Source organism: Lactuca serriola, chromosome 1, assembly GCF_051521515.1.
Source record: "Lactuca serriola cultivar US96UC23 chromosome 1, Lser_US96UC23_V15, whole genome shotgun sequence".
Taxonomy (NCBI): Eukaryota; Viridiplantae; Streptophyta; class Magnoliopsida; order Asterales; family Asteraceae; genus Lactuca; species Lactuca serriola.
The window spans coordinates 228304939-228318538 of NC_136408.1; the positions used below are offsets into that span (position 1 = coordinate 228304939).

Here is a 13600-nt window from a genome sequence, read left to right on the forward strand (position 1 = left end):
GAGCCTGGCACCCCAAATGTTGTGCCTCAAATGCTTCACACAACACCACAAAACTTGGAATAACTTGAGAGAATATTTCTTACACTCAAAATCAGTTATGCCCTCTCTAGTAACCCTAGGTCCGATTTTGCTAACCAAAGGGTCCCTTTTATAGTGGTGTCACAATTAGGGTTTCATCATGAAGACCCATAATTGTCATGAATCTTCATTTCTCATGACCCATAGGTTTGTAACTCCCATGGCCACGGAGCTCCAAATGGTTACATCTATAACCCATAAACCATGGATCATTAATCCACCATAAAAGAATTGATGATTGTCATAATCAACCCTATATATTTAATTAGTCTCACTTTGATCACCAAATTAATACTAGATTAATACTTGATCAATACTAATTAAATAATACTATTATTCATATATTAGAACTTATAATATATTAATAATCACAAGTGTACTTTCTCTCATTTTGTCTATCCAAGTATTGCAATGCCATGCAACCCAAATGGACCATGCCGGGTCGGGTCAAGTACATGCCAAATAGAGTTATGGAGTTAGACACTATATCCAACAATTTTGGGGTCTACTTACTGGCTCCGGATGATCGTACACTTCGCATCCTCTTTTAGTTATTTTGAAAACCATTTAAAATCATTTTGAAAATCTTTCCTTGATTAGAGACTGGATTCACACGAGTGTTCCTCCAATTCACTCAAACCAAGGCTCTGATACCAACTTGTAACACCCAAAAATTTTAAACCAATTTAAACTTTTTATACATATCAAGTTCATCCAAAACATTACATCTTTGTTTTCAAAACACTAGTTATCAGAGTTTTTCGCAGAAACATAAATATAATAGGAGGAGCTGTACGATCACGCCTTCGCCTTGCCACGATCTCCTGAAGTACCCGAAACAAAACACTGAACTATAAGCCCGAAAGCTTAGTGAGTTACCCCCAAAATACCGATACACATACAGTTCACATAGTAATATCAACATTAACATATCATATCAATCAAAATAGAGCAACATGCACTGGGTCCACAAGTTTACAAGTTGGACTATCCCCTGGGCCCTCAGTACGAGTCTGGAATGCCTACCGGGCCCTCAGCTCGTATCTGGAATGCCATCGAGCCCTCAGTACGAGTCTGGAATGCCTATCGGGCCCTCAGCTCGTATTTGGAATGTTCCCGAGTCCTCAGTATGAGTCTGGAATGCCTACCGGGCCCTCAGCTCATATCTGGAATACTCCCGAGTCCTCAGTATGAGTCTGGAATGCCTACCGGCCCTCGGCTCATATCTGTAATACTCTAGGGTTTGTTATCTACCGCACGGAGCAGTACAACCTCAACCCATCCCACATAACATGTCGACATGTAACAGATAAATGCACATACAGGTAATCAATCAGTATCACAGGAAGTCCTACAGGCCTACCCGACTAGTATATCAACTGGCATACATCACTAACTCAAACTCAACATATCAATAACTACTAGGATATCAAATCCAATGGGCCAGCCTTGGTGCCTTAGACCCCTTAGTATAGTGAGGATAACTCACCTATAATTGTCGACTGAAAAGATAAGACCAAGCTGCTCCGACCACCGACACGATCTTTACCACAGAACACTACCAAAGAACCAATTCCGTAAATACCAATATTACCAAAGTACTCTTGGAAGTCAAACTAGTCAACTCTTGGTCAAAGTCAAATTCAAAGTCAAAGTCAACCTTCCTGGTTGACTCTACTCGCCGAGTCACCCCGTCAACTCGCCGAGTTCCCTTATCCATAAAACTCTCATAACACACTTAACTCGCCGAGTTCCCTTATCCATAAAACTCTACTCGCCGAGTCACCCCGTCGACTCGCCGAGTCCACGACAATTTTCATCAGACTCGCCAAGTTGTTCTTCACAACTCGTCGAGTCCATGCACAAGTTCATACAACTCGTTGAGTACACCCATGTGACTCGCCGAGTCCCTTCAGTTCTCAATCCATTCAGAGGCTTTTCGGGCCATGCAGGGGCTCCAATCCATAGATCCACCCTTCTGCAATCTAACACTCACATAAAGTTTCAAACTTTACACGAAACCAAGGAGATATAAGCCCAAAACACACTAGGGATTGGGTTTTAAACAATGGGTCTTCACCAACAACTCAAAGACTAAAACTTTATGATATTATGGACCATCACAAGACGAGATCTGAAGTAGCAACCTCAGATCTAAGCCTCTAACTTGAGATAGCTCATAATCTTAACAAAAATGCCCCAAATCTCACATGATAATAGATCTAGATGCAAAAGAGCCCAAGCAACAGATTATTACCTCCAATATAAGCTCCAACTGAAGTAGATCCCAGATCTACACCCCTCCTTTGCAGAAAACCTCTTGATCTTCAAGCCCCTTCTTACCAAAATCACTTATCAAGGCTCCAATCTCCTCAAAAAAGAAGTTTCACACGAATATTAGGGTTTTTGGAACTCTCAGGGAGATTAGGAGGCTGGGATAAGGACAAAAAGTCCTTTAAATAGGGTGCAACCCTCGGAATTAGGGTTTTCTCTCTTTAGCACCGACTCGTCGAGTCCAAGCCGCTGACTCGCTGAGTTGGCCACTTAAACCAGCGATCAATCCCGCTCCAACTCGACGAGTAGCATACCTACTCTTCGAGTAGCTTTCTTAATTTTACACTTAGCACCCTCCAACTTCTTGCTTCCGGACTTGGGGTGTTACAGTAAATTCGAGATTTATTTTGTAAATACTTTTAGAAGATAGGGGGTGTTTGGTATCATTTGGACTTAATATGAAAGGATTTATGGAAGCAGGGGCTAAAGAGTAAATTCAGAACCTAAGTTGAAAAGGTTTTGGTAGAGGAGGGGCCATTTGGTAACATAAGGACTTCAATTGAAAACAATTCATAGAGGGAGGGGTTGCTTGGTAAATTTTGGACTTGATTTGTAATGGATTTCAGAAGGTGGGGTTGAAATTGTAAATTATGGACTATGTTTGAAAATGAATCTGGAAATGAGGGGTTGATAGTGTTAACATGGAATAAAGTTTGGGGCAGCCGGGTATATAACCCATCCCCTAACTTTAACTCTAAGGACAATGTTACAACCGCCACCTCTACCCTTATACCTCCCACCACTAGCCGCCACCCTTATCTCTCCACTCATCCAGCCGTCGTAATGCTACCATGATCCCTGGATACTTCTGCTGCATCGCCGACGTCGAAGCTGAGAACCATCGTTACATTCATTCTGTTGAAGACCGCCGACGAGGTTTCGTGACGTATGTTGCCACCCTCATCCGTCATCATCTTCTTCTGCCTTCTGTCGTTGCTGCTGCTATCGTTCACTTCATCCTTTCTTCTCCATCAGTTCAATGTTGCTCCGTCACCCACTATGTCGCCATCGTAGCACCACCACAGTCGGGACCTCGGGATAACTTCAACGCTGCCCGCCGCCAAGTCGGTGGTTGAGGGCTGCTGTTTCGCGTCGTGACTCATGTGTGTTGACATGTTTTTGGGCAGAAGATCGAGAGAAACCGTCGCCACCACCGTGAGGTGATGGCTGTCATCATAAATCACCGTCGCTACCGCCTCTCCGTGATTCTTTCGTCACCAAACGCCACCAAGAGGGTGGATGTGTTCTTGTTTTGGGCAAAGCAAGTGTGTGGGTGTGTTTTCTATTGTAATGTGTCTTGTATGTGGTTTGTTTGGCCAAAAAAACTGAGAAAAGGCCACAACCACCACCGTGAGGCGGTGGCTGCCACCATATACCACCTTCGGCCACCACAAGGGTGGTTGTGTGTGTTTATCTTAGGGTGTGTGTTTTATTTGGGATTTGCATTGTAAAATTTGTAATTGGTTTCAGAATAATGAAAAGAAAACTCATAACCACCAGCCGTCGTTTTGGGGGTGGTGTGGTTTGTTTGTGTTTAGATTTTGTTTGGGATTCTTGAACAAAATGGACTAGAACCATAACCACCACTGTGAGGTGGTGGCCGTCGCCATGATTCGCCGTTGACCACCACTACCCGAGGTGGTAGTGGGTGGTGCCCGACTTATGAAACCCAAATTGACCTAATGAAACCCTAGTGGGCTTAATGAAACCCTAATTGATCTAAAGACTTAGCTTTTGGGCATATTGGGTTGTGATTGGGTTGGAAACCCTAATTAGGGTTAGAAAACCCTAATTTTGGATTATATGGGTTATGGGTTGTCGGGACAAGCATTTTGGATGATCGAATTGGGATTTTGTATTAAGTCGACCACACTATACGATTGACCCAATATATATATGGACTTAATGGGTTAAGTGAGAAACACTTAACCCTAATTGTCATTTTATGTGAAACCCTAATCTTGCTTGGGCCTTAAGTTAGGCCTTTCTATTGGGCTTTGGTGAGTGGGCTAATAATGGGCCTTCTAAGAAAAATCATGTGGACTAAGAATTTATGGATGGGCTTTAGGGTAAGGCCCATGTGAGGGTTTGGGCCCAATTTGGAAAATGGGCCATAGATGGGCCATAATTGGGCCTTTATGATTATAAGATATTGGGCCATTAGAAATGCCAAATTTTTGGACTGGACTAAATGGTTGGGCCTTAGGGTAAGACCATGTAGAGGTTTGGGCCTAATTTGAAAAATTGGGCCATATGTTGGGCTTTGACTCATAGTTTGCTTTTGGACCTTTGGATTGGGCCTTGGGCTTGAATCAAGCTAAAATAGGGGTAAAGCAGTCTTTTACCCCAAGCATGGACTTATGGTTATTTTTTGGAACCTAATTACTGATTGGGTATTATTTTGATGATTCACAATTTGAGAATCTATCATCCAACAATTAGAGTTTTTTCCACAGGACTAAAGGAATGTTGTATTGATGAACCCGGCGGATATACCTAATGTCTTTTAACAGTATGAGGTGAGTTACCTTCCAGTAGAGGTGGGTCTAAGGCACCAATGTCGACCCACCAGTAGGTGATTATATTTGAGATTATTATCTTTGTGATAATTGTCTGGTTTGCCACTATCTGTTATGCTTTATGTGTTTGTATGCTATGTTATTATGTGGTAGTGGTAGTGTTAGTATGCTAAAAACGAAATTTTTGGTCTCGAATTTTGGGATGTTACATGTAACAGCAAGAACACATGAAGTAAATAAATCTGGGTTTAGCTCTCATTAGTATTGATAGAAAGAGTACAAATGGGTCTTGCAATTTCTCTCTCTAAACTAATGTTCTCAAAGTGTTCATTACATAAATGAGTGTCACTCACTTCCTATTTATAGGAAAGACAACTCATTACACAATACAAGTGGGTAAAGCACAAATACATCCAAGCGTGATTTTGCACCGTAACATTCTCCTCCTCAAAGTTAGCATTGGATGTACGACTTCAATATCCAATGAGCTCGCATGATCAAGACCAAAATCCCCTTCAAAGTAACACCGGTCTTCAAATCTGCAAATAAATACCCAAAAAACTCGCTTTAAATACCCATCATTCTCCCCCTTTTTATATTCAAAAGATGATTATAAAACCAATTAAGGGTGAGAAGCGCCCGAGGAATAAACTTCACAATACTCCCCTTGATGTGTAGCAAAAATGAAACTCCCGAAAAACTTGCACGGAAAAACAATCACAAAAAATCCTTGAAAAATTTCCAATTTGTGAAAATTTCGACATTTGGGTGAGATTGCAAGATTTTCCAAAATCCGGGTAAAAACTGTCAATTTCTGAACTCTATAGGGACCCGTTGCGCCAAAAACTACTAAAGATGAGAAACACTGCCCCATTTGCTAAACTTGGCATAAAGTTAAAGTTCGCACCAATTACAGGGACTAATCTTGTAAAACCTTCAATTTCTCAGCTTTATTACCCCAATTTCGAAGTTGGGTATTTTTTGCCAACATTTCAAAACTCCAGGGACTCACTTTGAAACTTCTGCATTCTTCACAATGTTTTACACCAATTTCGAATTTGGATCGATTTTGCCAAATCTTCGAAACATTAGGGACCAATTTCGAAACTTTATTTGGTTTCTTCCCCAATTCGTGTTACCAGTGATGAATTCGCTTCTCTCCTACTACGACTACGACAGTGAAGCACAACCCAAAATTCAACCCTTCGCTTTTAGGTTCAAAGAATTCGTTAATCGAAGCAAAAATCAACAAGCCTTCGACTATCGAACCATCAAGCCTTCATTTGCTTTCAACAAGCACACTTCGTTTTTCAATAACCTTCATGAATCGAACTATGGTAACTTGATCATCGACAGTGCTTCGCACATTGACTTCAAAACATGATTCCATGGCCTTTGAACTCTTCGTTTTTTTGTTACTATCCCTTCTCTTTTCATTCATCAAAATATGACATACTATTCACCATACAAAAATCCATTACAATCGAACCATCTATCAAACCTTCAGCAGTTCGTTATCAAACACTCCTTCATTATCAGTTACTGATTTCTTCAATCTATCGACTCTTGACTCCAAATCAATTAAGCCAAATAGCGAGCCAATAACCAACGTCAATATTCGCTTTTTCAAACAATCATTCGATAACAATTTCACAGTTGATTTCAAATAATCAACCATAATCCTTCATTCGCTTTTTGGTGTTCAATCCAAAGCAAATCCACATCGACACAAAAAACCATTCATTCGACTGTAAACCATGGATTCAAACATCGACTCTGCAAACCATCAATTTGAAAAGCGAAATCATCAAACCAACTAACGAATCCAAGTTTTCCTTCTTTTCTTTCACTACAGGAACCCTCAATCTGAGTCACACTTACACCCATTCACGATTCGTCATTCCCATTCGTCTTCAAGCAACAAATCATCAAACCTTATTTCGACACTTCGCTTTCAGTGATCGTCAATCTCAAATCATGTATCCAAGCCACAATGTCGAGTTCAAATTGTCACATTCGATTCCAAATACAACGAAATTAAAATCAAAATTTTTCAACAATTCGACATCAATCGTCCTTTGACTTTTGAAAGTCAATCCAACAACTATCGATTCCATTTGCTTCGATTTTACAGATCAATTGCAAATTATCCTCCGAAATTAGTCAAAATCGATTCTCATGACCCAATTCATACAACAAAACTAATTTTAATCATTTGACCTTATTTCGAAATCACTATCAATTCTCAGCCTTCGAATATCTAATCTTCCCAGTCGATTATGACTTCTAAATCAACAATTGGTAAGACTTAACTGAAGTGTTGGCCGATTCACAGTGAAAGAAATGAAACTCAAGAACTCGATGTTAAAGAAAGTCACGAAGGTACAACACCTTTATGCGTAATGATCATAATGAAGAACTGAGTGTAAGTCAAATGATTTATGGACTCAATTTTAATCAATTATTGGGCTCAAGAAATGATGAAGAGTGTCATTCGAAATTTGGGCTTCAAATTATGAATAATGAACAGTAAATTTGATTTTAAGAAAATGATTTTGGTTTTGATATAAACAAAAATAATTGGATCAACAATGGGGTTGAAACGGATTAGATCCAATGAAGCAAATCGATAAAAATAAAAAACGGAAAACAAGAATCGAAACTATGAACGTTTTGGAATCCATTTGAGAATTTATGATACCTTTTTCAAGAATCCATTTCCATTTTCAACAAACGAACTAAATTTAGAAGATCTTGGTTCTTTTTGTGGAACGAGAAAATCTCGAATTTGAACATTGTACCACCCACTATGCGTGATGTACAACTCGTTCTTCGTGTTCTTCATGTTCTTCATTGATCCAAGAACATCTTCATAAGAACCATCAACATTTTTGGGTTTTGATTCAAATTCAATGCAACACTTGGAGATTGTTGCTTTGGAACCCAAATTTGCTTCACGAATTTTAGATTCACAACAACATTCGACGATTTTTGTGAATAAACCCGCTTGTTATTCCGTTTAATCTTCTTCTTCTTTCTCTTTCTCATCTTTTTGCATATGGAAGATTTAATTTCATGAACAAACCCACTTTCCACAACTTCAACATTGTGAATTTGAATTAAATCTTTTGGAGTTTGATACTTGTGAATTTCTTGGATCACCGGTTTCCGATAAAGAATCATTCCTTCAAATGAATCACAAGACCACAAAATTTCATCTGTTTGAACTCCAATTGAGCAAATAAAATTTTTCATCTTTATGAGAATCAACTTGAACTCCTTTTTCTTGAACATCAATAACATCCGGGTAAGAAGCAATAACATCATTACCATATTTGCATTCATAAAGAAGAATTCCTTCAATTACTTTGTCATCTTTCTTCTTCTTCCTTCTTTCATGATAAGTTATTACCAAACGATCAAGCAACACCTTATGAATGAGTTTTCTAGAGAGAGAAAGTAAAAATCACTTGATTTCTAGTGAAGAAAATCAAATTATGAATAGAATCAATGATGAATTCGATTTCTAGAATTCAGAAACTCTCTAAAACACGAAGATCAAAGATCAAAAAGATTCACCAAATCAAGAATGCCATCAAGGATCAATTCTTGATCAAATCAAGAACACCCGCTTTGATACCATTTGTAGTGGTGTTGAATATGCTGACATGTGCGGAATTAGAAAAGATCTAGTGATCATCATATAAACTCAAGAACACATGAAGTAAATAAATATGGGTTTAGCTCTCACTAGTATTGATAGAAAGAGTACAAATGGATCTTGCAATTTCTCTCTCTAAAATAATGCTCTCAAAGTGTTTATTACGTAAATAAGTGTCACTCACTTCCTATTTATAGGAAAGATAACTCATTACACAGTACAAGTGGGTAAAGCACAAATCATCCAAGCATGACTTTGCACCCGAACAAGGAAGTACCTTTGGTAAAGGTACAATGGCAGCATCGAAAAGGCTCCAAGTGGACCTGGGAGCCAGAGGTTGAGATATGGGAGCATTACTCGGATTTGTTTGTTGCAGCAGACTTCGAGGACGAAGTCTAGATCAAGTGGGGGAGAGTTGTAACATCCCGAGTTTTCAGGTATCTTCAAATCCTTCCCTTGGTATTATAATATGTCATTTTTGGTCCTTGATGTTGGTTGGATTGAGCCCTACGAAGCCCTAGTGGAAAATTGGTAATTCTTGGGAGCTTGAGTTGTACGTTGGGCGTATATGTGGGTACGCTAAGCGTACTAGGACACGCCCTAGTATATTGGGTGTACACATATATACACAGGGTATACGCGTGTCCGTGTGAAACCCTAATTTTTAAGGTTTGTGTGGTATTTAAGCACCATTATGGGCCATTTTTGCTTACTCTTTCAGCCTCCAAGTCCCTTAGCCGTTTTGAGAGAACCCTAACCCCCACAGTGAGCATCTTGAGCTTAGAGTGTGATTTTTGTGTGCCAAAAGGAGAAGTTAGTGCATCAAAGGAGTCAAGAAGGAAGCAAGCTTGTAGATCTAGGATTATCATCTTCTTGGGAAGCTTCAAAAGATATAAACCTTCTACCTTTATTCTTGGATTGTTTAGATCTTGCTTTGGTTGCTTTTTGGTATCCTTCTTGTCCCAAGAGTCCCAATATTGTGCATGATTTATTTTGGTCATGTTGGGTTGTCCTTTCAGATCCTAGGATGAGTCCTAATGCATAAAAATGAGGTCCCTTGAGCTAGTTTGATCCCTTGTTCTTTGTTGGAGGTCTTAACGGATCAAGACCATGCATTAAGCCCTTATTGGACGACCAAAGTCTTAAAGTTTGAGATTTTATGTTTCCAGAGTACTTTTGAGTCATGGATCTAAAGTTTGAGCTTAGGTGCTTAATTCATTAAGAATTTATTAGGATTTTAAGACTTGTGAGGGTACTTCCCGTGTAAGTTATGTACGCCCCACGTACTGAGTCAAGTACCCCAATGGTGGTCAATGTGAGGCGAAGTACACCCAATGTACCGAAGGGGTACACCCCGCACACCTTCTATGAAGGTTTCGGACTTTGGGCTTCGGGTATTGGGTCGTCTTTTGGGCTTTGATACTTGGGCCCTAATGGACCATCTGGATAAGTGTGTTTTGGGCTAATTAGAGGATTTGGATGAGGCCCAATAAGGGGCTTGGGCCTAATTTAGAAAATTGGGCCAATCATGGGCCTTGAAGTATGTTGGGCCTATGGATCAAAGATTTGGACTTGGGCCTTGGCCCAATTAGGGAAAGGGTAAAGTGGAAAATTACCCTATGTTTGGGCCCTTAGTCAAGAATGGTATCCCAATTATTAACTGGGTGTTTGTTTATTGTGATAGTTCGGGATTTTCTGTGAGTCAGCAATCAGGGATTTCAGTGCAGCTTGCCAATTAAGAGGTGAGTTTTCCTCGTTGTACTTATGGGTCAAAGGCACCAAGGTTCACACCCCAAAACCAAGAACGGCGGAAACGTTCTGGGGCGGAGGACGTCATTTACAGTATCACAACAATGAAAAGTAGTAAACAAGCAACAACATCATCCATTGCATTAATAATATAATTATTATACAAGTGTGTTCTGTCAAATTTTGATAAACACTAAAGCATAAATCAAAATGAAAGATGAGTCTTCAACGAGCTCCATCTTCCCTAATCCTTGCATCGGTACCTGTCTATGATGACCTGAGGATACAAGTAATTTTGAAAGCGACTATCAGCTTTGAAGCTGGTGAGATCATAAGTATTTTAGTGTCTTAATTTGTATGTAAGAAATTGTTTGTAAATAAATTGTAAGTATGGAAAAATGTAGATGAACTGTAAGTATGAAAATGTTTGTAAAACAACTGTAAACGTTTGAAAAAAAACCCTAGAAATCCCTATGATTCCTATTATAACAGGGAGTCTTCTACCAAGACTTAACTGATCTTTATGTAGCCTTCTACCAAGGCATCTAGTGTCTGTGTGTGTCTCTTGTAAGAGTGAGTATTTCCCAAGTCTGACTATCATTAACCAAAAATATAGTTTTCTACATTACCGTGCGTCGTGTGAATATTCACGAAGTGAATGTAATGGGAAAATGAAATAGTACTATGGTGTAGTACCGAACTACAACCGTACCAATTACCTTAAGTATAGCGTAATACTTCTAAGTATTGTAGCATTTGTAATAAATAACTACATCGGTACTCAACTGCCTTATTTGAGGGATAAGGTATAATGTGATGTCTATATCCCAGACTATACGCTCCCCTATCAAAGGGATTTTGGGACATACCCATGACCCCTGCATGTATGCAAGCCATGAGCATCCACATTACTATGATCATGTATACTCAATGTAACGATCACAATTGCGTTGTGATTCATCGATGTAGTTAGATCCTGAACTGGTTCCATGCTATAGCACCTAGTGACGTCTGTTCTATGTATATGTAAGCGTACTCATGTAAGTGTGATCATGTAATAGTATAGTAATGTACTGTAATGTTCTAGTTGTAATGTACGTGCTCTCTACCCAGCAAGTATAGTAATGTACTCGTTCTAGTATCGTTGTATATGTTCTCTTTCTAGTATAGTTGTATATGTTCTCTTCCTAGTATAGTTGTATATGTTCTCTTTCTAGTATAGTTGTATATGTTCTTATAGTAGTAAGTATTGACTCATGAATGAACTGACTCATAGTATGATATTGTGTTCTAGTAATAGTTCTAGTATCTTCCTAAACTACCCATATGGTAGCTTACTAGTAATCTAACTGGTACGTATGGACATGGATGTATACCCTTGCTACCCAAGGGCATTGGATGAACTGGAAGGGCCTTTATGACTATATATGTACATATGTTATATAACTAATATTTAAACAACCTTCGGACGAGTACCCGATATCCCACCAGACCACATCCAAATCGAGAAAAAGGAAATAGGGTGGATAGCCTTCCTAAGTCCTTTAAACATTTCTTATATAATTATACATATATAGGCATGCAATTTATAATATAAAAGCATAAAATAAGATTTGTAAAACCTTTGAACATAAATATTTTCTAAGAAAAGATCGACTTGATGTCGATCTATAAAATGGTTTCGAAGGCATGGGTTTGATAAAACAGTTTAGTATAAAGAACATTTGTTTGAAACACGATTGTAAATAAGTTTGAAATGTAATATACAGAATAAAATGTACAGTGTAATAAGGAGTTTTTAAACACGTAAAGTGTTTATGAAAAACATTTGAAGGAAACTGTTTGGTAAAACGGCTAATGAGTAGCCAATCATTTGAATGCTGCTTATTAATCACATGTGATTGATATAATAATTAGCATAGTTCTACTTGTATCCCCCCCATAAAACATTTAAAAATAGTTTAAAACATTGATTAAGGGGTATGAACTCACCTGCAGTAAGTGACTGGAATTGAACGGACTGTTATCGTAAGGAAGGATCAGACAAGTGCTTGGTGTCAAGTGAAGACTTTAGACACACACAATGATCCTAATTACATATGAAAACATATGTATATAAATAATTAGTGATTAAAACACTAATTATACAAGTATAAACATTTTAACGCGAGGAAAACACTTTTGGTCAAGTGCTAGGAGGCTAATGGGTTGCAACAAAGGAGTGTAATACCTCAAATGGGAGTTTAAGGTCTAATGACCATATTCTTTGGAGTTTATGGCCCAGGGGAGTAAACTCCTGGCTGTAAACTCTCCACAAGGTCTCTAAATGAAGCCTATCAATTATACAACTAGTTTGGTGAATTGTTTCAAGGCTAAATCAAGTGTTTGGGTGACATTTTCCCCCTTTATAGGGGTTTACGGCCCTGGGACCATATCCCATGGAGATTACGGCCGTAAACTCCTTTGGGGGAAGTTTTATGGTGTTTTCAAGCCTCATGCACAAGTGGTATAAGTTCTAGGCTTTTATTCCAAACATATGAAGACTCTTGACGCACTTTGGTGCCCCTTTAATGAGTTTACGGCCCATGAACCATGTCATGGCCATAAACTCACTTTGTAAGGTGATTTTGTTGTGTTTAAGGCCCTTGATTTAATGGGAACAAGTCTAGGTAAAAGTCTAAGGCCTTAGGTGCCTTAAAAGCACCATTTTGAGCATGAACTTTGGAGTTTACGGCCTAAGATACTCTTGGGCCGTGAACTCCCAAACTTGGGTGATCCTTGCTTAATTTCATGTCCCTAATACACTCATATACAAGTCCAAGGCAGTATTATATCACGGGGGACAATCTAGGCTTGGTTTCGGGAGTTTACCGCCCAAGAACACCTTGGGGAGTAAACTCCTAAATCGAATGATTTAGCTATGTAATCTATGTTATGAACACATTTAAAGCTTTCTAACACTACTAGAAAGAGTTACTCACAATTTGGGATAAAAACCCGAAGATCCGTGAGAGAGAATTTTGGCTTTTCTCTAATTGGAAATGTAACTAATGAACTCTTTGGTTCAGTTTTCTATATATAGTCCTGGGATTTTGGGCAGAAAATATTTTTATTCCCGGAATGAACTCTAATATCCTAGAGTATTGGAATAACAGTGTTGCACAAAACCCTAGTGCATCCACTCTCTTAATATCTCCTTAAGTGTAAATCCTGAAAACTGCCAAACTTATACTCGAAGTCTGGATTTTCACTGTAACTG

General features: G+C 38.8%; 1 protein-coding gene across 1 annotated transcript in view; it reads left to right on the forward strand.

Moving 5' to 3' along the window:
• The first annotated feature begins 3575 nt into the window (after positions 1-3575).
• The window catches only part of LOC145066441 (uncharacterized), a 20207-nt gene continuing 10182 nt past the window's right edge, over positions 3576-13600 (forward strand). The window contains exons 1-2 of the mRNA XM_079013694.1: positions 3576-3808; positions 3883-3934. Of these exons, the coding sequence (XP_078869820.1) occupies positions 3576-3808; positions 3883-3934 (285 nt within the window). The remainder of the gene's footprint in view (positions 3809-3882; positions 3935-13600) is intronic.